Genomic DNA, 26955 nt, shown 5'->3' with positions numbered 1-26955 from the left:
TTTGTGAATTATAGCCGTTTTTGCTCTAGTCTGGGGGCGAAACCAGAGTCGTTTGGTCACTTTAATTCGTCTCCGTTGCACCGGCGATACAATTCTGTTCACGTGCGACTTAACTCTTCTGCATCCTCTGCTCTCGGACTAACTTAAGGTCGTCTTCCATAAATAACGAAGCTAAACAAGATGAAAAAGTCTCGCTAATGGTACCAAAACAAGACAAAAAAGAAGATCACGGCGAGAGCGAAATAATCTTCCTCAAAGTTTCCCTCCCGCAGCTTTGGCCTCGCAGCTGTCGGCCGTCTATAAATAGTCCCCGTGCGAAGCGTCCGGGCAGACGGACGGATGCGGCGCGCGGGATCACAGGGTTCAGAGTTTAACCGCGCTCCTCAAACGCATCGCTTCATCCCCGCGCTGCCTTCGCCGAACATCTGCTCCTCTCGCTAATCCCTCCCTTTTCCCCCAACGCACCAACTTTTTACCCGAACTTCACGGCGCTAATGCGGAAAACGGCCCACTCTACTCTACGATGCTTCCTCGATCTGCAGTTCATTGTTCTTCACAGTCTCCTGGTGAAAACTGACCGACTGGACGTGAGAATCGAGGTGACGGTAAACTTTGCACTGAGCTGACATTTTAATCGACCGATATGGGATGTCCTCAGGCCGATGCCGATATGCACAGACAATCCTTCTACAAAACTTTAGTGCGTTGTAGCTTCACCATAGGCTACTCCAGTTCTGGTGTCTTGTGAAGTATGAAGAGGCCTGCGAGTTATGTAAGGGTTAAACAACTCGGAGCCGTGCATTAGACGGTTATAATGCACGACGCGGAGTCAAGAACACTATTCCAATGGTCCCACAAATAAATGTTTTTTTCATTGACTAAAGTCACTAAATCTGCCAGACTACGGGACTATTTTGTGTGGGTTATTAGCCGGTCACTGAAGGCTGGTCTCAGAGCGAGTCATTCTCCGCAGCTATTACGAGGATCTCAGGCTCAACGACACAACATCAGCACAGAATCACAACACAACAGGACTAACCCGGAAACACTTTTCCCTGGAAGTAAACATCGATATTTGTCACATTTTTGTTGAAATTTTGTCACATTTTTGTTGAAATTTTGTTGAATTTTTGTTGAATTTTTGTTGAAATTTTGTTGAAATTTTGTCACATTTTTGTCACATTTTTGTTGAATTTTTGTTGAATTTTTGTTGAAATTTTGTTGAAATTTTGTCACATTTTTGTTGAATTTTTGTTGAAATTTTGTCAAATTTTTTTCACATTTTTGTTGAATTTTTGTTGAATTTTAGTTGAATTTTGTCACATTTTTGTTGAATTTTTGTTGAAATTTTTTCACATTTTTGTTGAATTTTTGTCACATTTTGTTGAAATTTTGTCACATTTTTTTCACATTTTTGTTGAATTTTTGTTGAAATTTTGTCACATTTTTTTCACATTTTTGTTGAATTTTGTCACATTTTTGTTGAATTTTTGTTGAAATTTTGTCACATTTTTTTCACATTTTTGTTGAAATTTTGTCACATTTTAGTTGAATTTTGTCACATTTTTGTTGAATTTTTGTTGAAATTTTGTTGAATTTTTGTTGAAATTTTGTCACATTTTTTTCCACATTTTCGTTGAATTTTTGTCACATTTTTGTTGAATTTTTGTTGAAATTTTGTCACATTTTTTTCACATTTTTGTTGAATTTTTGTTGAATATTTTTTGAAATTTTGTCACATTTTGTTGAATTTTTGTTGAATTTTTGTTGAATTTTTGTTGAAATTTTGGACCCTGTTTAACCTGAAGCTAAAGCTAGCTAGCTCAACCAGCTCAACTGTTTATGGAAACAGCTGCGGTGGAGTCGCTCACACCTGGGCCCCCCCAACTCAAACTTTTATGTTTGACTTTACTAATCCAGACACATATGCTTCAATGCAGGATCATTTTATGTACGCCTGAAAATGATGAATAGCCTTAACCGTTTTCAATAGAAATGTAAAGCTCATATGTTATTAACAGTAGCTAACCTAGCTGCTCACTCTCCTCTACAAACATTTAGCAAACACTAAATCCATCTCATACGTTCCTGTCAGTCACTAATTACGCCTTTATCCGATTCAGCTGTGTCATGCGTTGCTATGGCGATGAGTGATATCCCAGTGATTTAACTACCGGACTACGTGTGCGGTTATACCAAAATAATGCACCAGCCAATCAGAATCCAGTATTCACCCAGACCATGGTATAAAGCTATATAAAGGTGTAGCTCCATTTGTGCTGAGGCGGCTCATTATCTGAACATACGTGGATTATTTAGACTCAATGCGGGTCTGGAGAGAAAAAGAACCGAAAACTGGCACCGGTTCCAAGTAAGTACCGTTTAACGATGCCCATCCCTAGTTGAGGCTAAACTAATTTCATTACGATGTTTCTCCGCTGCCCTGAGACCGAGGACGTTGTTGATCCGGCGCTGACGGAGCTGAAATTAGGGAGAGTCGGGCCGGTGATGGAGGCCCCTCTGAGCGGAGAATCTGATCCCAGACACACGTCTTTGTAAAGAAAAGTAAAAGCTGCACATACAGGCTCGTGTTTCAGACCAAAAGGGCATCTGGCGTTTAAAGAAAAGCGCTTTTATCTTTGTGTTCACCGTGTCGACCCTGAAAACAAACGCGAAAAAACAAAAAGGGCCAAAACAAACAGGGCAGTCGTAGTAAAAGTCGGAGCCGCTAAAGCCGCTCCTCTTCGGGGGATTCTTGTGCGTATACTCGGGATTAGCTCTGCTCCTAATCTGCGCGGGTCACGTCAGGATTGAGGATCAGCGCCGCTCCACATCCATCCGACCGTCACGAGGAGGCGCCGCGCGAGGGTCACGCCAAAAATGTGGGAGGAACGTCCGAGAGTCAGAGAGAGAGAGTCGTCTGAATGAGGAATCCGAGTGATAAAACAGTTTCCCTTTTCAGCCGCAGCGTCTGGCCTTAAATCAAAGATACGAACGTCCGGCGAAGGTTCTGAGCGGTTTTGTTTCCTCCACGTTCACCTGCGGCGCGTGACCTTAAATGGCGGCGGCGGCGGCGGCGGGAGGAACGTTCTTCCGCGGGAGTCGGCGCTCGGGAGGAGATAAGGGCGTGAAGGATCTGATACGGCCCACAGAACACGGGAGTTTACACGGAGAGAAGGAAAATATAAAACAGGACAGGCTTATCGGGGAGAGCGCCGGCCGAGGAGGCGAGGAGGAAGGAAGGAGCGAGGAGGAAGGAGCGAGGAGGAAGGAGCGAGGAGGAAGGAGCGAGGACGTGAGGAAGGAGCGAGGAGGAAGGAGCGAGGACGTGAGGAAGGAGCGAGGACGTGAGGAAGGAGCGAGGACGTGAGGAAGGAGCGAGGAGGCGAGGACGTGAGGAAGGAGCGAGGAGGCGAGGAAGGAGCGAGGAGGAAGGAGCGAGGAGGAAGGAGCGAGGAGGAAGGAGCGAGGAGGAAGGAGCGAGGACGTGAGGAAGGAGCGAGGAGGAAGGAGCGAGGACGTGAGGAAGGAGCGAGGACGTGAGGAAGGAGCGAGGACGTGAGGAAGGAGCGAGGAGGCGAGGACGTGAGGAAGGAGCGAGGAGGCGAGGAAGGAGCGAGGACGGACGTGAGGAAGGAGGAGGTTTAAAATGAAGACTTCTCCCTGTGTTTGTCAGAGGCGGCTCTAATGAGGAGCATCAGTAGAAATTCACATCCAGCTTCAGCAGCTCTGAGGGACAGGGAGACGACACTGAGACACCTGATTAACCTCTTACCCCCTGGCTGAACAGAGTGCATTGTCTCCGGGTCAGCTTTAGGTATTTTTCGAACCCGGAAGACACAACGCTTCGATTCAGTTAACTCCGCCCCCTCTCTCCGCACATACAACTTTACCGTAAGATAAATAAACAGCAATAAGTGAAGATACTTCTCGATGCAGTTATAAGGAGTTGACATCTGCAACACAGCTTCATAAATGGCTAACACACAAGCTAATATGCTAACACACATGCTAATATGCTAACACACAAGCTAATATGCTAACACACAAGCTAACCCGCGTTTGGATTGACTCACCCTCTGCTCCATCGCTGTTTACATTGTGGGACTCGCGTTGGTTATAAAAGTTAATCCACTTTGATTCTGGTGAAACGCGCTTCTTTTTCTCCGTGACATTATCGTTAGGTAAGAATAAAGAACAGGTGTGTCCAGTTATAACGAGCTCCATCTTCAGCTGCAGCGCAAACATGACTGATCTGTTCAGACGCTCAGGGTTTGTTTTGGCCTCAGCTGAGCTGGAAGCACCTCAGGCACATCCTTTTTTTTTTTTTTTTTTTCTTTTTTTTTTATCTTTGTTTCTTTCTTACAACAGAAATAATGAAAAAGCTGATTTACAAATTAAAATCCGGCCGTAAGCATAGAATTAAGACATTACATTACAGACGTCGAGCACTTCCGTTCCGCTGTGACGACACAACTGAACACTCAGTCGTTCACCAGGAGAGGGCGGAGCCTCAGGAGAGGGCGGAGCCTCAGAGAGCAGGATTCAGGAGGATTACTGGGAGCTGCGTGAATGAAGCCGCAAACCACTCTGGGGGTGTTTTTGATAAGGAAATAGCATAACAACATGGCTAAAAGCTCTAAAAAGTCGATTTTGCATGATATAGGACCTTTAAAGGGACGAGATGCAAGTTGGTCATTTTATACTCACTACTGCCACCTCAGGTCACATGTGTAACTGCAGCTTCTATATTAAGCTCGTGACAGTGCAGGATTTTAGAGGCAATTGTGGTGAACAGGTCTGAGCTCATTCTACACATTAGGACATGACTGGAACATGTAGGGGGAGGAAAATACATCATTTCTAAACTCTGTATAGTCCCTTAATAAAGCTCAAGCGTTCATCAAAGAGCCACCACTCCAGGTCTGTTTTTCACACCAAACCCTCGTCCGAGCTCGGTTTGTGTCGCTCTCGTGGCTCGGTTCCCGTCTGTGTGTGTGGTTTTTATCTCGGCCGCACCATCGCTTTCACACTCCCCGCATTTTTCACGGCTCGCTTTTATTTATTTCATTCCTCTCCTCCGGCCGCCGCCTTCCGCCTCTATCTCTGGATCTGAGGAGGACGCGCTCGGGAGGACGCCGGGGAAACAAGACGTTTGTTATTTCGCTACGGAAGTTGGGAGTCGTGTGTGTTTTTCCCGGAGCTCGGGCGACGGAGAAAAGGAGCAGAAAAGGGAAAGGCTGCGGTGAAAGACGACCCGCTGATTACTGCCCCTAACGAGGTCTAACCCGATCAGAGCAGGAAGCAGCTCCTTCACACGACTTCCTGATTCATTTACGTCAATTAGCGTTTGTCCTTTTCTCCCGTTAGCCCGTCTGCTAGCATGTTTACACGGGCTGCGACAGACGCCGGCAGAAGGTCAGCGACAAACGTGAGGCGAAAACTAGGATGAAAATGCAACAAAAGAGTGACAAGAAAAGAGATTAAAAAAAATAGCAAAAATGCTTCAAGAAAGACAATCACAGCCCAAAGGTTTTTTGTCACAGTTTCGAAATAATAATAGACTCAATAGATCCATAATAACCATGTTTGAAAGGGAAGTCATGGCGGATTTACAGACTCTGACGGTGCGTGTTCCTAATAAGGGCATAAGGGCGGGATCTTCACTGTAGACTCCGCCCTCTGTGAGCTCCAGTGCTCACAGTCATGCCCTCACTAGTATACGAGATTTCTAAAAATGTTCTTACGAAAACCAGCCTTTTAATTGTGCCTTAAAAAATAGGCACCAAGGCTTTAGAGTAGTTTAGAGCATGTCTTAAAGGGATATTTCAGGGTTTTTGACATAGGGCCTCATTTCCTAGTTAGAGTGTAGTTGATTTCTGGACATTGTTTTTTTTGTAATGCATGTTCTTATATTTGAAGAGTTACGTGGCGCTAGGTTAGTGCATTTCTATGGTAACAGCTATAGCCTGCATTGTAATCAGTCTTACCCGCTCCACAGGATCAGCTTCGTGGTTTGTATAAGCTAAATGACGGTGATGGACTTCATGAGGAAGCCACTACCGCACACACCGCTGAACATCCAGGGGGAGGACATTGAGGAGGTGGACAGTTTCAAGTACCTGGGTGTTCACCTCAACAATAATCTGGACTGGTCCCACAACACCAACGCCCTGTACAAGAAGGGCCAAAGTCGCCTCCACCTTCTGAGGAGACTGAGGTCCTTCTGAGGAGACTGAGGTCCTTCGGAGTCAGGACTTTTTATGACTCTGTGGTGGCCTCTGCTCTCCACTACGCTGCCGTGTGCTGGGCCCCGGGCAGCACAGAGCGGGACAAGAACAGACTGAACAAGCTGGTCAGGAGGGCCAGCTCCGTCCTGGGCTGCCCCCAGGACTCTGTGGAGGAGGTGAGGAACAGGAGGGTGTTAGCCAAGCTCACCTCCATCATGGACAACACCTCCCACCCACCAAGCTGGTGCTGGTTCTGGGCCGGTTCCGGTTCTTTCGTTTTCCACTGAAAAAACGCTGGCTCTTGGTTCCAAAATCTGGTGCCGGTTGGGAATCAGTTAAAAGCTGGACCAAGAAACGAGCACCAGTGATGTCAGCGGCCGGGGGCGTGGCTCTCTCCTCCAACAAACAATCAATATTAGTTAGTTTGTGGGTATAACTCCCTGGAGAAGCCAAAACAGTCTCTGTGGAGGAAACTGTTGTTTTGCTTTATGCTCTTCAGCTAAAACAAGAGTTAGAAAGAAGAAATCAAAATGTTAACGGCTGCTGTTACAGGAACATAAACTTATTTTTCTGTATTTTATAACCAGAAGTGGCTGTAGTAAGATGTTGCTATCCATTTTTGATGTTGACTTCCCAAAGCGTTGCTATGACAATCGGCACAGCTCTCATTTTGGTGGAAAACCAAGTCAGTACAGAACCAACCCGGCACCAGAACCAGCTCTGAACCAACACCTTGGTGGAAAAGCTCTCTCAGTGGCAGACTGAGACACCCTCAGTGCAGGACGGAGCGCTACCGCAAAGCCTTCATCCCCACTGCTGTCAGACTGTACAATAAGACTGTGAAGTAACATGTGCAATAATCTCTGTATCAGCTGCACTTTATTAACTCTGAGTGATCTTCTTGACTCAGACTGTAACAAGTGAATTTCTCCTTTGTGAGATCAATAAAGGATTATCTTATCTTATCTTAAAGGTGGAGTGATCTGCTAGAAAATAGTCCCTCAAAATGCAGTCATTCATGTGATACAAGGTCAGTTATATTCCAAAAATTATAGAATCGACAGTAGAATAATTTTGCTCCAACAAATCTAGCAGCATATGTGGCGCTGTCTTTACTCACCTCCTCCTCCCCGTCTCTGCGTTTCCGCCGTCAGACGCTTTAAGGGCCACGAGATAACGCCGTAATTTAACGCTTTGCCAAGAAACACGGTCAACGAAAGTTTTATCTCCCTGCGCTGTAGCATGATTCACGAACTCGGCGAGGGAATATGGGCTCCTCTCTCTCGGTCCGCCCCCCCCCCGCTGACTGATGCCGTTTTTAGCCGCAGAGCTCTTGGAAATGACTGTAATTTGGCGCACAGGAAAAGGCCGTTAGCCGCGCGGCGCTAATGGCTGCTATTACCACTGCTTTTGGTGACGGGAAAAGGGCAAAGAGGGGAAGGGGGGGGGGCGTCCTGTCCGTCAGAGCCGACACCTGCGAGGCGGGATTAGCTCACGAGACCCGGGAGGCTGAAGACCAGGGCAAGAGTCACTTTATACTTCATTTGGACTTAGTTTATTCTGTCTGAGGCCTCGAGACGTTTCTGTGGCATTTTCATAGTTTTTTCTTCCATCTGTTTTTTGTCATGTTTTTGTCGTTCTTTTGTCTCCATTTTGATCCTGAACCGAGCACATTTTCTCCAGTTTGGCTTTACCCCAGTCCAAAAGCCTCTGGAAAAAACGGTGTGAAAATAGAGACAGAACTGAGACGAAAACAATGATGGAAATGTGACAAAAAAGTGACGAAAAATTTACAAAAAATGACAAAAAAAATGACAAAAAATTGATTGAAAAAATGATTAAAAAAAAGCTACAAAATGAGTTGAACACCCAAAAAAAAATCTGTCAGTTTTTGAGTTTTTGTCACATTTTTGTTGAGTTTTTGTTGAGTTTTTGTCACATTTTTGTTGAGTTTTTGTCACATTTTTGTCACATTTTTGATGGATTTTTGTTGAATTTTTGTCACATTTTTGTTGAGTTTTTGTTGAATTTTTGTTAAATTTTTGTTGAATTTTTGTTGAATTTTTGTCACATTTTTGTTGAATTTTTGTCACATTTTTGTTGAATTTTTGTCACATTTTTGTTGAATTTTTGTCACATTTTTGTTGAATTTTTGTCACATTTTTGTCACTTTTTTGTTGAGTTTTTGTTGAATTTTTGTTGAATTTTTGTCACATTTTTGATGGATTTTTGTTGAATTTTTGTCACATTTTTGTTGATTTTTTGTCACATTTTTGTTGAATTTTTGTCACTTTTTTGTTGAATTTTAGTTAAATTTTTGTCACATTTTTGTTGAATTTTTGTTGAATTTTTGTTGAATTTTTGTCACTTTTTTGTTGAATTTTTGTCACATTTTTGTTGAATTTTTGTCACATTTTTGTTGAATTTTTGTTGAATTTTTGTCACATTTTTGTTGAATTTTTGTTGAATTTTTGTCACATTTTTGTTGAATTTTTGTCACATTTTTGCGTTCACATTCTTGTTTTCTCCTCATTTTTTGTGGCTGTTTTGGTGCTTTTTTCCCAAGAAGCTTTTTGATTCGGGTAAAGCCAAACTGGTTGCTTTTATACAAATAATGGCTGACTCCACACACACAATAACTGACATTTATTGAAGTGAATTAATGCAGTTTGATATAAATATAGCAAATCATAAAATCTGATCAAGAATATAAGAAAAAAGACAAGAGGGATTTGTTTTAAATATCTAATTCCTGCCTGATTTATTGAGTTTTGAACCACTTGTTAAAAAAACAAACTCAACAAACTCTAAATATACTTTTCCTCCTCACCTGCTGTGTCTAGAGTTTTGTAAATTGCTTCCAAGCCCCCACACAACGAACCCCCAGGTCTCGACAAAGCCCGACCCAAAATGGCCGCCCACATTCCTGCCGGATCCGTCAGTCGCGCCGACGGCTACACTCGCACAGTGGGTCTTTGTCCGGACCTCGACTCCCGAAACGGGTCCCGACAGGTCCCAAAGCGGGAGCGACACAGCCCGGCCTTTGTGGAGCCAAAACAAACGCGGGAGGGAAAAATATGTCCCGTCCGTCAGCGGCGCGTAATCCCGGACCTGCAGGTGAGACGGGACAGGTGTGCGGGACAGGGAGAGGGCGGGGCTTGGGCGCAGGTGAGGAGTGTGGAGTGAGAGCGGTCTCTGTTCAAGGCTGAGATAGAAGAAGGAACTGAGGAGAGTGTGGTTTTCACACACATGGAACGACAACAGGAAGTGGCCTTTACCTGGAGTTAAAGTGCATGAGATGAATGAAGACGGTCTCAAGCCGGTCTTAACCTCTTAACTCCCGCCTGAACCGAGAGCATTTTCTCCAGTTCAGCTTTACCCAAATCCTGTAGGCCAGTGCAACACCTCATTTGAAAGCTAAGACCTACAAAACTAAATTGATCTTTTTCCTCACATCAGATTTTTTTTCATTACTTTTTGTTGGGCAGTCGTCTCATGTTTGTCACTTTTTCGTCAATTTGTTTAATTTTTTTTATTTATTATTTATTTTTTATTCACATTTTTTTGTCAAATTCTTATCACTTTTTTGTCAATTTTTTGTCACTTTTTCGTCCATTTTTTCTAAATTTTTCGTCAAATTTTTCTCACTTTTTTGTCTATTTTTTGTCATTTTTTTGTACATTTTTTGTCACTTTTTTTCTCACTTTTTCGTCAAATTATTCACATTTTTTTGTCAAATTCTTATCACTTTTTTGTACATTTTTTGTCACTTTTTCATCAAATTTTTCTCAATTTTTTCTCACTTTTTTCACATTTTCATCCTCGTTTTCGTCTCAGTTTTGTCGCTATTTTCACACCTTTTTTCCAGAAGCTTTTGAACTGGGGTAAAGCTGGAAAGAATGTGCTCGGTTCAGGTGGGAGTTAAAGGGGTTAAAGGAACAGGCCACAGTTTTTCCACACTGAGATATGTTCTTACCTGAGCTTAGACGAGTTGATCCGTACCTGTCTGGTCTTTGTGCGTGCGCTCAGTCACACAAAAAGACCAAATATGTTGTTAGCATTTAGCCTCTCCTCCTCTCCTCTATAGACCCTTTAATTGTCTGTAAGCATTCCGGGCATAGCTGGAGGTGGGAAGCTAGATTCCTATAGATACAGACGGCATCGCGTCATAGAAGGGGGCGTGGCTTCACCGAGGGGGAAAATAGAATCTTTACAGAAGCACAATTTTTCACTCTTTTTTGCCATTTTCTGGTGAAATATCAACCTATTTATCACATAAATAAAGTCAAGTCTAAATCGGGCCCATATGGATATTTTCTCACAGCAGATTGTTCAGTAGAAGCACAAAAACGGCAGTCGTAGCTAGCGCTAGCATTAGCACATTAGCATTAACTTTGTTTTTCATGTATTTATGGGCTGTTGAACCACTTTGCTCCTCTCCATGTCTTTGTTTCTTTATTTAGTAGAAAATATATTCATAATTCAGCGTTTGTAAAAGTAGTTTTTGAATAATTAGAGGAAGTTTAGATTTTTCTCCAAATTGTTTTCCCCCTCAACTGTTTTCAAACATGACCATATATGGGCGGTTCCAGAGAGAGAGATGCTGTCTGTATCTATGTACTCCGGGTTAGCCGCCATGATTTCTCCCTCGAACGTGGTCATTATTGGCTCCATAGAGGAGAGGAGGAGAGGCTAAATGCTAACAACATCTTTGGTCTTTTTGACTGAGCGCACACATGAACTGGTCTAAGCTCAGGTAAGAACATATCTCCGTGTGTGATGAAGCTGGTTGACTCCACACTGCGCCTCAGCCTGGTTTCTCTCGTCCTCCCGCCTGCTACAGCGTTCGCCTCCGCCGTGTCCCGCATTAGCGCCGGCAGCAGGTGGTGCGTCTCCCCCCCCCCCAACCCCCCCCCCCCCGTCTCCGGGCGCGGGTCAGGGGTTACCGTGGCTACCGGCGGGCGGGGGTGAAAGGCCGCGGCGGTACATCTGTTTTCAGCTCCGCAGACACGAGGCCGACAAGGTTAAAGCAACACGGCTGCACTTTCGCACGCGTCTGGCGCCGGCACCAACAAACGAGGGGAGGTAAAATGACCAAGTCTAAATAATGGATCGAGCCTGGTTTAAATACAAGGTTTTATTTTGTTGATGTATAAGTGGTGACGATTTGTTCAAAAGGGATTTTTAACCTCTTAACTCCCGCCTTAACCAAGTGCCTTTTCTCCAGTTCAACTTACAGCCTATAGGTCAGTGTAACGCCTCATTTAACCTCTTAACCCCCGGCTGAACCCAGAGGATCTTTTTCTTCACGTCATCAGGTTTTTTTCCCCATCATTTTTTTGTTGGGTATTCAACTCATTTTTGTGATTTTTTCGTCAATTTTTTGTCACATTTTTTTTTAATTTTTTTGTCCAATTTTTACCTAATTTTTGTCACATTTTTGTCATTTTTTCATCATTTTTTTGTCACATTTTTGTCACATTTGTGTCATTTTTTTGTCAATTTTTTATCAAATTTTTGTCATATTTTTGTAATTTTTGTTGTCACATTTTGTCAAATTTTTGTCACATTTGTGTCATTCTTTTGGGTCAAATTTTTATCGAAGTTTTTGTCAAATTTTTGTCATTTTTTCATCAATTTTTTGTCACATTTGTGTTATTTTTTTGTCCGTTTTCTATCAAATTTTTGTCATATTTTAGTAATTTTTTGGTCACATTTTGTCACATTTTTGTCTTTTTTAGTCAATTTTTTATCGATTTTTTTGTCAATTTTTTGTCATTTTTTTGTCAATTTTTTATCAATGTTTTCTCACTTTTTTCTCACATTTCCATCATTGTTTTCGTCTCAGTTCTGTCTCTATTTTCACAGCTTTTTTCCAGAAGCTTTTGGATTGGGGTAAAGCCAAACTGGAGAAAACGTGCTCGGTTCAGGCGGGAGTTAAGGGGTTAAAGGTGCATTATGCAACTTTACACGCTATAGGTGTTATAGGTGCACCTTTGCTTTCCCTCACAGTGGCCTCTATGACGCTCCAGGATCAATTGTTTTTCGAGGTTCATACCAAGAACTGTCCAGAAACCCCAAAACGACTGATTCTGGAGGGAAAGCTGCACCTACAACGCCACTGAGTCACTAAAAGGTCAAATATGCACAAATATCAAGCGTTTTTTCCGTATAAAAAGGTACATGTTGTGCAGCTTCAAAACAAATTTAAAAGAAGCTACATTTTCGTCATGTTTTTGTCACTTTACCGTTCATTTTTAGTTGCTTTTTCCTTGTAACTTTTTTGGTGTGTTTTCATCCTCATTTTCGTCCAATCATCGTCGCTAGTTTTTCCAAGAAGCTTTTAGATTTGGGAAAAGCCAAACTGGACAAAATGTGCTCAGTTCAGGTGGGGGTTAAGAAGTTAAATAAGCGAAACTTGAAATCCTGGCTTGTTTTTTTTGCAGCTCAATAAATCACGCTGGGAGTTGGATATAAAATGGATGTTTACCTTAATAAATCCTTTCCGTTGTCCTTCTGGGGGCGATACGAGCGTTGATGAGATGATCGGGGGGTCTTTTCATCTCTCCTTAGTGTCGGAGTCACCATTACACACTAATGGAATCACGAAGAAGAAGCTAACAGGCTAACGGGCGAAGCTAACTGCGGGCTAGCACCACTTAAACAGTATTTACAGGCAAGTTTGAGTAAAAAAAAAAGATCTCCATTGTGTAACTGGATGAACAATATCTCTCTGTCCCTTCGTCTTTTCTGTCAGTGTAGTACAGGGGGAGGCAACGTCAGGCCCGAGGGCCAAATCCGGCCCTCCAGCACAGAACCTCTGGCCCTCAGGATGTTTTGAATGATTATGAAGATGACGTTATTACAAAAGTCAGAGATCAAACGCCTGTTGGAGGATTTTAAAATGTGTGAAATACCGTCAATTCTTTCAAAATTTCAAAACAGAATGGTAGAGTAACTCAGCTACATTTTTGAAACAGTAATCTGTATTACAAACATATTACACTGTTAAAGCTGTAATCACTAATATAGAATGTATTACATTTTTAAGTAACTTGCCCAACACTGCCAATGTCAAGAAATGTGGGGAGAATGGGGAATAATTTGGGAGAAAATGGGGGGAAATAGGGAAAATATTAGTAATAAAAAATTGGCAAAAATAATAATTTAAAAAAAGTAAAAAAAAAAAACATATATATATTTTGGCAAGAAATAAAAAAAATGGGGAAAAGAAATAATTTTTATTGGAGCTGAACCAACGAAGTCAGTTCCTAGAGTCTACGACCAACAGCATCAAAGCTGTTTTTTCTATTTTATTTTTTTTCGTACCAGCTTTAGACGCCAGTAGAACCTAAACTTAGGGCTGCTCGATTATTGAAAAAATAATAATCACGATTATTTTTGTCATAATTGAAATCACGATTATTCAAACGATTATTTGTTGCCTTTAAAAAAAAAGTCTATCTTTATTTTATTTATTTATTAATCAAAACGCTACACTTTATGTTTTCTGGACAGTCATAAAAGCACAAATGATTTCAAGTTTGCCTTGATTAAGGAGAGGTCCCTGTTTCACGCCTGCCCCCTGCTGGCCGGCCCTCACACCTGCGCAAGCAAACTGAGCAGCGCGGCCTGATGACATCATCACACAGCGCCGTTTGTTTCTATGTCAGACAAAAGCACGAGCCGTGGCACGTGAAAAGCGAAGGGAAAATAATCCCAGCGCCGTGAAATAATGCAAGTCTGTTAGCAAAAAAAAAATCAAAAAAAAAAAATCATGATGTCTTTTTGGCGATTATGCTAATTTAGTAATCGTTTACTGTTGTAATCTTTAATTGCACAGCCCTACCTAAACTCTTTTCCCCGATACCAGACTGGTGTTGTTTAACGGTACCTCGCTCTACTCATGTACACTACAAAAAGTAAATATCAAGCATTGGCTTAAATGACTTGAATTGAGGAAATGTATCTTGTTTTGAGCGGTTTTCACTCATTTAGACACTTTTCCTGATCGGACCAAGTTTGCTTTGCTTGTTTGAGGACATTTCACACCAGTTCTAGGATAAATCTCGCTTGAAATAAGAAAGTAAAACTGCCAATGAGATAAGACCAATTTTCTTTCCCCATTGGCAAAGAAAATTACCTGAAATAAGGACGAAATGTATCGAAACGAGTCAGAAACATCTCAGAAGAAGTGAAATAATCTGGGACAAATGCCCAAGAACTTCTTCACTGGTCAAAACAACTAAAATTTGGATTATTATGCTCAAATTGAGAAGTTTATACTGATCTAGTTAAATACTTTTTGTAGTGTACAGACAACACTGGCATTTGTAGAAAAGGGTGTTTTACTTTGGGCTAAACATGGCAGGTCCGGCCCTTGGTCTTTTTACAATGAAGAAAACCTGCCTCCGCTGGTGCAGTATTTACTCTCACGGACAATAAATGAGTAAAAAAAACGTAACATGCTACGACACTGAGGCTGATATTCGACTTCTCCATATTTCAAAGCATGAACGATGTAAAATGACACTTTCCGCTCCCACCCAGTGAATGCAAACATGTTCTTCTTCTTTTTAGCAACACGTTTATTGAGATAAAATCTTTAAGAAAAACAAACACTGTACAGACACGTCCCAGGCAGATAATCAAACGAGAGATTAAAAAAAAAATGACGGGATTTTATATTTACACGGGATCTTATAGTAGTCTTTGGTACGAAGCGGCGTCGGGAAATGGATCGGTTTATTTCAGATGTTTGGTGAAATGATGATGTGGGAGTGAAGAGGTTCAGAGTCCGGATTGAGATCGGTTTAGTTCGGGTTTGAATCCGCTCAAACCTGGTTTAGGCCTAGATTTTAGTGCTCGGTTTAATCCCAGGTTTAGTCTCGGTTTAGTCTCGGAGCGAGGAAACGTTTAGTCCTGTTTAGACTTGGACTGGGAACCGGATTTTTGTCACACGCCAAGTTTAATCGGGTTCTGAAGGAAAATGGCTTGGATGAAGACATCTAGTGCTGGTTTTTGAGCAGGTTTGGTCTTGATTGCCAGAAATAACACGGGAAAGAAATGAGATTTGTCTTGAAATTGCTTGAATTAAAGAGAATTGATGCTGATTTCCAGTCGGATTGTACTTTGTTGAGATTCGATTGTCCGTGAAACAAGCAACTTTTATCCATCTGTCCATCCATCTTTCTATCCATCCATATATCCATCTATATCCATCTATATCCATCTATATCCATCCATCCATCTATATCCATCTATATCCATCCATCCATCCATCCATATATCCATCCATCCATCTTTCTATCCATCCATCCATCCATCCATCCATCTATATCCATCTATATCCATCTATATCCATCCATCCATCCCAAACACCTTAAGGCTCATTCATACTTTCACAAGATGCAAGAACAAACTGAAGTCTCTTTTTCCTTGACTCCATTGGAACTGTCGTCTACAAGGCAATAGTGACTCCATTTTGTTTCAATTTTTTTTTTCATTTTTTGTCACTTGTTCATACATTGTTTGTACAATTTTTGACACACTACATTTTTTGTCATTTTTTGATCCAATTTTTGTCACTTTTTTGTCAATTTTTCGTCACATTTGTGTCATACATTTTTTTGTACCATTTTTGACACTTATTCGTAATTTTTTTTCAATTTTTTTCATTTTCTGTCACTTTTTGATCCAATTTGTCACTTTTTAACAAACATTTTTGTCAATTTTTTGGACAATTTGTCACATTTTCATCCAATTTTTGTCACTTTTCATAAATGTTTTGTACCATTTTTGACACTTTTGTCTTTTTTTTCAAATTTTTGACATTTTTTGATCCAATTTTTCTCACTTTTTCGTCAATTTTTTGTCCCATTTTCATCGCTTTTCTGTCATTTTTCTGTCATTCTTGTCATTCTTTTGCTGCATTTTCATCCATCCATCCATCCATCCATCCATCCATCCATCCATCCCAAACACCTTAAGGCTCATTCATACTTTCACAAGATGCAAGAACAAAATGAAGTCACTTTTCCTTGTCGCCATTGGAACTGTCGTCTACAAGGCAATAGTGACTCCATTTTGTTCTGCAGCTCAGGGTGAAAGAACAAGAAGCTCTTGATATAGATAGTCCTCTTGAAAGATAGTCCTACTGCTCAAAATCAGCAGAGATAATTCCTTTCAGGTCATGTTCTTATCGAGACGTTTCCCAGGTTAGGACAGTTGCATAGCAGTTCAGGCTCAATAAATAATTTAAAGTGACAGAAAAGTCTTTCATGAAATAAATTACACTAGAAAAGGACAATTTTAAATGAGATAAAGGACTTAAATTTGCTTGAATTAAGGTTCTTCACGTTCAAATTAAGGCTCATTTGAAGAACTGATGCTATGAATGAGCGTCGGTTTGACCTAATCTAAGTAACTTTTACTTGTTTTTTTTTAAAGATTCCTTCCAAAATAATCTGAAATTAAAAAAGAAAAGTGCTTGTTCCATCAGGGATCAGAGGTTTTATCTGATCTAAGACAAAACCGACTCAAACTTTAGATTCAATCTCTTCATTCAAGCAGATTCAAGCAGACATATTTCACTTTAATGGTTCAAGAAAACAAATACGAATATGAAAAAAGGAGAGTTCAGGTACTTGTATGAAAAAAATAAGGTTCCCAGCCTCAGTTTAGCCCTCGACTTTTGTGCTTTTAATCCTAGTTTAGTTTCTCTCGGCTTTAGTGCTTCGATTAGCTCCTACTTCAGTCTTACTTTTAGTCGGCGGTTTCTCTTCTCGCCTCTGCATTTTACTCCCGACATGATCATTTTGCCGTTTTTCTGTCTCCGACGCTACGACATTGACAAACATCATTCACGCCACACGAAAATATGAAAATGAACAAAAAACACAAAAGAAAAAAAAGCTCATTCATAATTAACATTTATATATCGATTGTCTGGAAATTGGCCCCGTTTCCCAAAGCGGATCCAAGGCACAGTCCGGGCTTTAAGGCGAAAGGAGGAAGTGACGATTCCTGTGCAAACAATTGGCTCTTTGAAAAACGCACGGCCGTGTTTTATGTAAATGACTTCAGCTGTACCTGTTTGTTCATAGTGTGGGAGGAAATACGTGCGTTCAGTGAACCAAAGCTTATTCTGAAATCACAATGTCAGGTTTTGTTATTTCACTCATGCAAAGTTTCTCCAGCGTTCATTTTCCAGGCAAGTCAAATATAAACTCTTAACCCCCGCGTGAACCAAGCGCATTTTCTTCAGTTCAGCTTTACCCAAATCTAATCAAATTATAGGCTAAGACCCATAAGACTCATTTTAACGGATATTTTCCTTGCGTTGTTGCTACATTTGTCACTCGTCACTGTTTCTGTTCATTGCTTTTTCGTCAGATTTGTGTCACTTTTTCATGACATTTTTCTCCCTTTTCCCTGAAATTTTTGTCACTTTTTGGTTAAATATTGTGACTTTTTAGTCATTTTATTGTCACATTTTCGTCAGATTTGTGTCACTTTTTCATACATTTTTTGTACCATTTTTGACACTTATTCGTAATTTTTTTTTTCATTTTCTGTCACTTTTTGATCCAATTTGTCACTTTTTTATCTTTGTCATTTTATTGTCACATTTTTGTCAGATTTGTGTCACTTTTTCATACATTTTTTGACACTTATTTGTATTTTTTTTTCTGTCACTTTTTGATCAAATTTGTCACTTTTTTGCCAATTTTTTTGACAATTTCTTTGTCACATTTTCATCCAATTTGTGTCACTTTTTCATGAATTTGTTCTCCCTTTTTTCTTCAAATCTTTGTCACTTTTTGGGCAAATTTTGTCACTTTTTGGTCATTTTATTGTCACATTTTTGTCAGATTTGTCTCACTTTTTCATACATTTTTGACACTTATTCGTCTTTTTTTTTGGACAATTTCTTTGTGACATTTTCATCAAATTTTTGTCACTTTTTTCTTCAAATATTGTCACTTTTTTGTCATTTTATTGTCACATTTTTGTCAGATTTGTGTCACTTTTTCATACATTTTTTGACACTTATTTGTATTTTTTTTTCTGTCACTTTTTGATCAAATTTGTCACTTTTTTGCCAATTTTTTTGACAATTTCTTTGTCACATTTTCATCCAATTTGTGTCACTTTTTCATGAATTTGTTCTCCCTTTTTTCTTCAAATCTTTGTCACTTTTTGGGCAAATTTTGTCACTTTTTGGTCATTTTATTGTCACATTTTTGTCAGATTTGTCTCACTTTTTCATACATTTTTGACACTTATTCGTCTTTTTTTTTGGACAATTTCTTTGTGACATTTTCATCAAATTTTTGTCACTTTTTTCTTCAAATATTGTCACTTTTTTGTCATTTTATTGTCACATTTTTGTCAGATTTGTGTCACTTTTTCATACATTTTTTGACACTTATTTGTATTTTTTTTTTCTGTCACTTTTTGATCAAATTTGTCACTTTTTTGCCAATTTTTTTGACAATTTCTTTGTCACATTTTCATCCAATTTGTGTCACTTTTTCATGAATTTGTTCTCCCTTTTTTCTTCAAATCTTTGTCACTTTTTGGTCAAATTTTGTCACTTTTTGGTCATTTTATTGTCACATTTTTGTCAGATTTGTGTCACTTTTTCATACATTTTTTGTACCATATTTGACACTTATTTGTAATTTTTTTTTTTTCATTTTCTGTCACATTTTGATCCAATTTGTCACTTTTTCATCACATTTTTGTCAATTTTTTTGACAATTTCTTTGTCACATTTTCATCGCTTTTCTGTCATTTTTCTGTTATTCTGGTCAGTCTTTTGCTGCATTTTCATCTCATTTTTGTTGCTGTTTTGACACTTTCTCCAAGAATCTTTTCTGGTCAAAGCCAAACTGGAGAAAATGTGCTCGCTTCACATCGCGGTTAAGAAGTTGATGCCAGTTTAATGCCCAGCTTCTCCATTGTCTGTGCATATTTCTCATCCCTAACTTTTGTAACATTGAAACATCCCTGTTCTTCACGGTTATAGAGTCACAGAAATGCTCGAAAACTCGCCTGCAAGTTCATAATTTGATGCACAGTGTGTTTTCACTCCACTTCGAGAAAGAAAAATCACTTATTGTGCCTTTAATGCCAGTTATCCATTCAGTCAGTTTGTCTATGCATAATATAAAATGCTTCATCAATAAGCTTTGGTTCAGAAGACACTTTTCCGACTTCATTCCTAGGGTTAAGGTTCCTTCAGACCCGGCAAAGATTAACTCGGGGAAACACTTCAAAAAAATCGAGTCTGTCTCTCGAAAAAGCCACCGGTACAAAAGTTCACAGTCTCTTGTCAACAAAGCAGATAAAAAACTCTTGTAACATCGAGTGGAAATGCTTTAAAAACATGAACAAAACCAGTGCCACAAACATTAAAAAAACATAATCACACAGAAGTCGAGGATAGACCAATATGGAATCACCTCCAGATGTCAAATTAATAAACATTTACAGCAAAAGAAATATTAACAATCCTTCAAAACGAAAAAAAAACAAAGGAACAAAGAAATTGTCCATCGATAAATAATTTTTGGCGACCCATTTTTTGGTCTATCCCTTTTGTCAGAAATCCTTCGAGGTGAAAAGTGGTCGCGTCCAAACACAAAACGACATGAAAAACAATGGTTGAAGCGAAAAACATAATGAGGCTTTTGAATGAGGATTAAAAACAAAAACTTAAAAGAAAAAAAAAAAGGGGGTCGTGGTGAAAAGTCAGTGCGAGAGGAGGAATGGTGAAAGTCCCAAAGGAAAAACAAACAAAATGGCTACCACACGCGGTTGGTCCAGTAGATGTTGTTGTACGTGGGCTGCTGCGTGTTAGCGTAGTTGTTAGCGTAGTCGCTTCCTACCTGTTTGCTGGTGTACTTCGGCGCCTTGAAGCTATAATCCGAATACTGATCCGAGCCGGTGGAGTTGTTGTCCCCGACGAACGTGTTGGCGGCGGGCAGGTCCTGCACGGCCTGGTGCTTTTTGGACGCGGACGGCGACTGCGGCTGCAGCTGGATGGAGGGCAGCGGCGAGTTCGAGCGGTAGTGGCGGCCCAGGTCGGGGCTCCCCGGCGGGTAGTTCAGCGGCAGGTGGATGCGCGGGCTGTCGTTCGCCGCGTCGTTGATGAGGTTGAACTTCAGCCCCTTCTGCAAGCTCGCCTCCTCGTCCTCCTCCAGCGGTTTGGCCGGCTTGGGCGCCTTCCCCTTCTTCGGTTTCTTCGCCTTGCCGTTTTTCGGGCCCTGCTTCGGCGCGTACAAGTCCTTGCTCTCCTTCTTCCCCGCCTGGTAGCCGCTCTTCGTGTCCTTCTGCAGGCGGTGCCGGATCACCACCACGGCCACGATGACCAGGATGACGCCCGCGATGCCCGCCAGGCTCCCGTACAGGATGTTGCTGCGTTGGGCGTTGATGTAGTTGGGGTCGCCGGCGATGTCGCGGTCCAGCGGCGTGTACAGGCTGTGTCCGACCAGCGCCTCGATCTGCGACACGTTGGACTTGGTGTCGTTGACGAAGACGTGCACCAGGGCGGTGGTGTGGCGCTGCGGCTTGCCCTTGTCGCTGACCTTCACGACCAGGCGGTGCAGCCCGTTGTGTTTGCCCGTGAACTCCTGCGCCAGCGAGATCTCCCCGCTCGTCGGCGAGATGTGGAAGAGTCCGTAAGGGTTGCCCCCGGTGATCATGTACACCAGGTCCGAGTTGGGGCCGTAGTCCATGTCCTCGGCTTCCACCTGCTCGATCGTGGTTTCCGGCGGGGTCAGCGGCGTCAGGTACGTGTACGAGGAGTTCGCCGGCTTGGTGACGTACGGGGCGTTGTCGTTCTCGTCCAGGACGTTGATGGTGACGCCGGCGTAGGAGGAGCGAGGCGGGTCTCCGGAATCCACCGCCTTCAGCCGGAACGTGTACGTGCTTTCCTTCTCGCGGTCGAAGGAAATGCTCGACAGGATGGTGCCGGTGCCGTTCTGGATGAAGAATTTGCCGTTGTCGGGCTCGACGTACAGCTTGACTCTGGCGTTTTCGCCTTTGTCGGCGTCGGTGACGGTCACCACGCCCACCGGGTTCAGAGGGAGCATGTTCTCGATGACGGAGAAGCTGTAGCTGCTCAGCATGAACTTGGGGTCGTTGTCGTTGCGGTCCAGGACGTTGATGACGACCGTGGCCGTCCCGGTTTTGCTCGGCACGCCTTTATCGGCGGCGGCGACGCGGAATTCGTACCGCTCTACGTCCTCCCTGTCCAGGACGTTCTTGACCCTCACCGTTCCGCTGGCCGAGTCGATTTCGAAAAGCCGTCTGGCGGTTCCTTCCACGATGCTGTAGGCGAGCTCCGCGTTCGTGCCGCTGTCCGCGTCGGCCGCGATCACGTCCAGGACCCTATCGCCCGGCTGGTTCTCCTCGGCGAAGTCCACCTCGAAGACGACTGGCGAGAAGCCCGGCGCGTTGTCGTTGATGTCGGTGACCTGCACCTTCAAAGAGTTGGCGCTGGAGAGAGCCGGGTTTCCGGAATCGACCGCCACGATCTCGATACGGTAATCCTTCACCCGTTCGTAATCCAAGAGCGTGGTGGTCTGGAGGAAGTACTTCCGCTTGCGGTCGTTCGCCGACTCGCTGGCCGGGCGCAGCTGGAAGGGCACGTCCCCGGCCACCACGCAGGTCACCACGGCGTTCTCCCCCTCGTCGCGGTCGGACACCTGCACCAGGGCGACCGGCGTCCCGATGGGCATGTCCTCGGAGATGTTGGCCACGCCGTTGTGGTGCGTGACGAGGCCGATGCCGCGGATCTCGATGGTGGGCTGGTTGTCGTTCTGGTCCTTGATGACGATGGTGACCAGGACCTTGGAGCTTTTGGAGTTGGGGCCGCGGTCCCGGGCGACCACGAAGAACTTCAGGAAGCTCTCCTCCTCGCGGTCCACGGAGCCCTTCACGTAGATGACGCCGGTGGAGCGGTCGATCCGGAGCAGCCGCTGCACCGTGTCCGACGCCTGGTGGATGGAGTAGTCGATCTCCGCGTTCACACCGTTGTCGGCGTCCGTCGCTCGGACCTGGAAGACACAGGCGAGGGAAATCCGGTTAAAATAAGTAAGAAAACGGCCACAGTGTGAAATAATATCGATCGTAAAGTGTTTAACGACTGAGGAACTGCATCATTTATGTACAGCAGACGAGGGAATAACTTCAAGGCCCATTTCACCTCTTTCAGGAAGACTCCATTTTGTATCTGTGGCCAAACTGCCGGTCTGACTTGAGCTGACATTGGTTTTTATTTCTGTTTTTGATGTAACATTTCAGACATACCACTGGGTAAATATATTGATGGGCTGAAGTCCTTGATAGTTCCTCACAGTCAAACAGAAAGGAAGCAAAACTAAGCGTCAGGCCACTCTGTCATAAACCAGAGGTGAACTTCTTTCCTTTGTTTGTTTCTTCGCTCTCTTCAATTGACAACAATAGATTTCCCTGAACACAGGAAGTTCTTGAACAAACAGGAAATGGTTTAAAGGGGGAGGGTATTATGCAAAATCAACTTTTTCAAGCTTTAGATCATGCTATTATGTCATTCCCTCATTAAAAACATGCCTGGAGTGTTGCCTTGGCACATTCACGTACGACAAAAACAAAAAAGCGCTAAAAAGTGACCAAAAAAACGGCACAATTACAAAAAGTCAACAAAAAAGTGACAAAAGAGCACCAAAAAAGTGACATAAATCCACAAAAAAAAGACAAAATCCAGCAAAAAAAATGACAAAAATCCAACAAAAAAAAGACAAAAATCCAGCAAAAAAAAGACAAAAATCCAGCAAAAAAGTGACAAAAATCCAGCAAAAAAGTGACAAAAATCCAACAAAAAAGTGACAAAAATCCAACAAAAACAGACAAAAATCCAGCGAAAAAAAGTCAAAAATCCAAGAAAAAGTGACAAAAATCCAGCAAAAAAAAGACAAAAATCCAACAAAAAAGTGACAAAAATCCAGCAAAAAAGTGACAACAATCCAACAAAAAAATGACAAAAATCCAACAAAAAAAGACAAAAATCCAACAAAAAAATGACAAAAATCCAACAAAAAAGTGACAAAAATCCAGCAAAAAAATGTCAAAAATCCCCCCCCAAAAAAAGACAAAAATCCAACAAAAAGGGACAAAAATCCAGCAGAAAAAGGACAAAAATCCAGCAAAAAAAAGACACAAATCCAGCAAAAAAAAGACAAAAATCCAACAAAAAAATGACAAAAATCGAACAAAACAGTGACAAAAATCCAGCAAAAAAAATGACAAAAATCCAGCAGAAAAATGACAAAAATCCAGCAGAAAAATGACAAAAATCCAGCAGAAAAATGACAAAAATCCAGCAGAAAAATGACAAAAATCCAGCAGAAAAATGACAAAAATCCAACAAAAAAATGACAAAAATCCAGCAGAAAAACGACAAAAATCCAGCAAAAAAAGACAAAAACCCAGCAAAAAAGTGACAAAAGCGCAGCAAAAAAGTAATTAATAAAATGACAAAAACACAGAGGGGAAATATAAAGTGACGACAATGGCAAAGAGGAGGGAATGCATTTCGTTTTGGCGGGTGGTAAGAGGTTTAACAGACTCAAGAAGTTTTCAACATGGCAGATTCTATAGCTTTTTTTGTACATAAACATTAAAATCAATGTTTTCTGGGGAAAGCACTTTCATGTTCTGACCCACCAGTTGAAAACCACTGTTCTTAAAGACAAACATTCATGAATACGTGTTGAGAGAAAGTCTTGTTCAGGTAATCCAAGTGTTCACATCTGCTGCTGTTCCTTCAGGCCGTTCTCACTTCATTATTTGTAAACTCGGTCACTTTGCTTCATCTCGATGGGTATTTATTGTTGTCGAACCAGCACTGATTGGATAATTCCCTCCCTTTTGTTTTGGGACAGAGGAGGAGACATCGGACCCACCAGAGCCGGCCACACTGAAAGCCCAGGCGACCGAAGCCGACCTCAGAGCTAATGGACTAAAGGGGGGGGGGGCTAATGTCGGGACGATTATCAGAAAAAGCCACGGTCCATTTGAAAACCAAAGGAAATGGGAGTAATTAGCGGATTTGGAAACGCGATCAGTCGGCGCAGTATCACTCAGAGTCGCTCCGGCGTGCGGGGGCGACGGCGGAGAGTTCAGTGATGTTCGGCTTTTCATCGGTTTGTGCAAAAATTAGAGAGAAAAAGGATCTTAATTGGACGGACAAACATTGAGGTGGAAAACGTCTGAAAATGAAGCTTCTTCCTTTTGCTTGATCTGCCTCTTTATATGTGGAGGTGTTTATGTCTGAGCGCCTCACGGGGAGAAGGTTCCAGGTTGGATTGAGGGGCCGTGTGGAACCTCTCTGTGTCTGTGTGGAGTTTGTGTGTTTACAGTCGAGGTTAAAGGGATATTTCAGGATTTTTGACATGGGGCCTCATTTCCTAGTTGTCCAGAGAGTTGTTGATTTCTGGAGATATATATTTTAATTCATGCAGTCCTTATATTTGAAGAGTTTACTGGTGCTAAGCTAGTGCATGTCTATGGTTTATAGTGGCCTGCATTAAAATCACAAAAGCTGGAGATGCTGTGTGTCTGAGGGGAACGACCTGGTGAAGCGGTCAGTTATCATGGACTTTGTGGACTGGTGTGAGAGCAACCACCTGTGCTTCAACACCAGTAAGACGAAGGAGATGCTGATCGACTTCAGGAAAACACCACACCGCTGAACATCCAGGGGGAGGACATCGAGGAGGTGGACAGTTTCAAGTACCTGGGTGTTCACCTCAACAATAAACTAGAAAGACCAAAGTATCCTCCACCTTCTGAGGAGACTGAGGTCCTTTTTATGACTCTGTGGTGGCCTCAGCTCTCCACTACGCTGCCGTGTGCTGGGCCCCGGGCCGCACAGAGCGGGACAAGAACAGGCTGAGGAGGTGAGGGACAGGAGGGTGTTAGCCAAGCTCACCTCCATCATGGACAACACCTCCCACCCACTGCACGGGACTGAGGAGGAGCTGAGCAGCTCTTTCAGTGGCAAGAAGGAGCAGGTCCTTGTAAAGTAATGTGCAATAACCACTCTGCAAAACTATGTGCAATAATCTCTGTATCAGCGTCACAACCATAGACTGTAGAAAATAATGGACGTCTTCTGCTCACTCCTCCCCGTTTACCAGAATGACCACGGCCGTGGGGCAATTCATGGCGGATTTACAGGCTCCCCCTCCCCAGCTCTGACGAAGCATGTTCCTAAAAAGGGCATAAGGGCGGGATTTTCACCGTAGACTCGGCCCTTGCGTGACGTGTAGCTCGCGCTGCTCCAATGCTAACAGTCCGACCCTCATTAAATACGAGATTTCAAAAAATCATATTACGAAAACCAGCCTGGTTTCATATATTGTTATTAACCCAGCGTGATCTCAGGAGGAATATCTAGCCTAGTCTAGCGTTGAAACAATTGAAACCAGGCTTTAAAGTAGTTTTTAACGTGTCTAAACTCCAATGCTTTTCAATGGGGGCCAAGCGGCGATATGGAGGTACTACAGCAACGGCGGAGCAATGGCCGCCCCCACGTTTGTGGTCAAAAAGCAGGGCAGCCAGCGGCCATTGGTCACAACCTGCACTAGGACTGTAAACTTTAAACTTCGATTTTCTACTATATAATCTGTTCTAGTTTTTATCCTATTTTATTTATTCTTATATCCTAACTGTTATAATTCCTCCCCTTTTTCGTAAATTTTTCATCCCATTTTCATAGCTTTCTGTCAATTTTTTGTTGCATTTTCATCTCATTTTTGTTGCTATTTTGACACTTTTTCCAAGAATCTTTTTTGGTCAAAGCCAAACTGGAGATTTCCCTGAACACAGGAAGTTCTAAAACAAACAGGAAATGCTTCAACAACAAAAGTGGGCGGTGTTTGAATAAGTGGGATTAAAGCTACAACGGTCACTTTAATTAAGTGACCTTTTGCTTTTGAAATGATCATGAACTGTACATATGAAAGCCTTTGAGACAAATAAAAAATCTGCATTATTGCACTATTTTCTGGTTGTAGATCAGTGGTTCTCAAAGGTTTGGCGCTGGTGTAACGTCGAGCTGCACTGACAGCATCAATGTGCAAATGTTTTTGGTTTTTGGTTGAATTTTTGTCACTTTTTTGTTGAATTTTTGTCACTTTTTTGTTGAATTTTTGTCACATTTTTGTTGAATTTTTGTCACTTTTTTGTAGAATTTTTGTCACTTTTTTGTTGAATTTTTGTCATTTTTTGGTTGAATTTTTGTCAAATTTTTGTAGAATTTTTGTCACTTTTTTGTTGAATTTTTGTCACATTTTTGTTGAATTTTTGTCACTTTTTGTTGAATTTTTTGTTGAATTTTTGTTGCATTTTTGTCACTTTTTGGTTGAATTTTTGTCACATTTTTGTCACATTTTTGTTGATTTTTTGTCACTTTTTTTTGTTGATTTTTGTTGAATTTTTGTCACATTTTTGTTGAATTTTTGTCACATTTTTGTTGAATTTTGGTCACATTTTTGTTGAATTTTTGTCACATTTTTGTTGAATGTTTTTCCACATTTTTGTTGAATTTGTGTCACATTTTTCATATTCTGTGGCTGTTTTGGTGCTTTTTTCCGAAGAAGCTTTTTGATTAGGGTGAAGCCAAACTGGATAAAATGGGCTCCGTTCAGGTGGGAGTTAAGAGGTTCTTAAA

General features: G+C 42.0%; 1 protein-coding gene across 2 annotated transcripts in view; it reads right to left on the bottom strand.

Moving 5' to 3' along the window:
* LOC306982383 (protocadherin-1-like) overlaps positions 1-26955 on the bottom strand; it is a 282274-nt gene that overhangs the window by 185504 nt on the left and 69815 nt on the right. For both annotated transcript variants that reach the window (XM_079582296.1, XM_079582297.1), the window contains exon 3: positions 20126-22297. In XM_079582296.1, the coding sequence (XP_079438422.1) occupies positions 20126-22297 (2172 nt within the window). The remainder of the gene's footprint in view (positions 1-20125; positions 22298-26955) is intronic.

Source organism: Gobius niger (assembly GCF_951799975.1).
Source record: "Gobius niger genome assembly, chromosome: 24".
NCBI lineage: Eukaryota > Metazoa > Chordata > Actinopteri > Gobiiformes > Gobiidae > Gobius > Gobius niger.
Note: the sequence above shows the minus strand (reverse complement) of the source record. Positions and strands in the feature narration are given on the sequence as shown.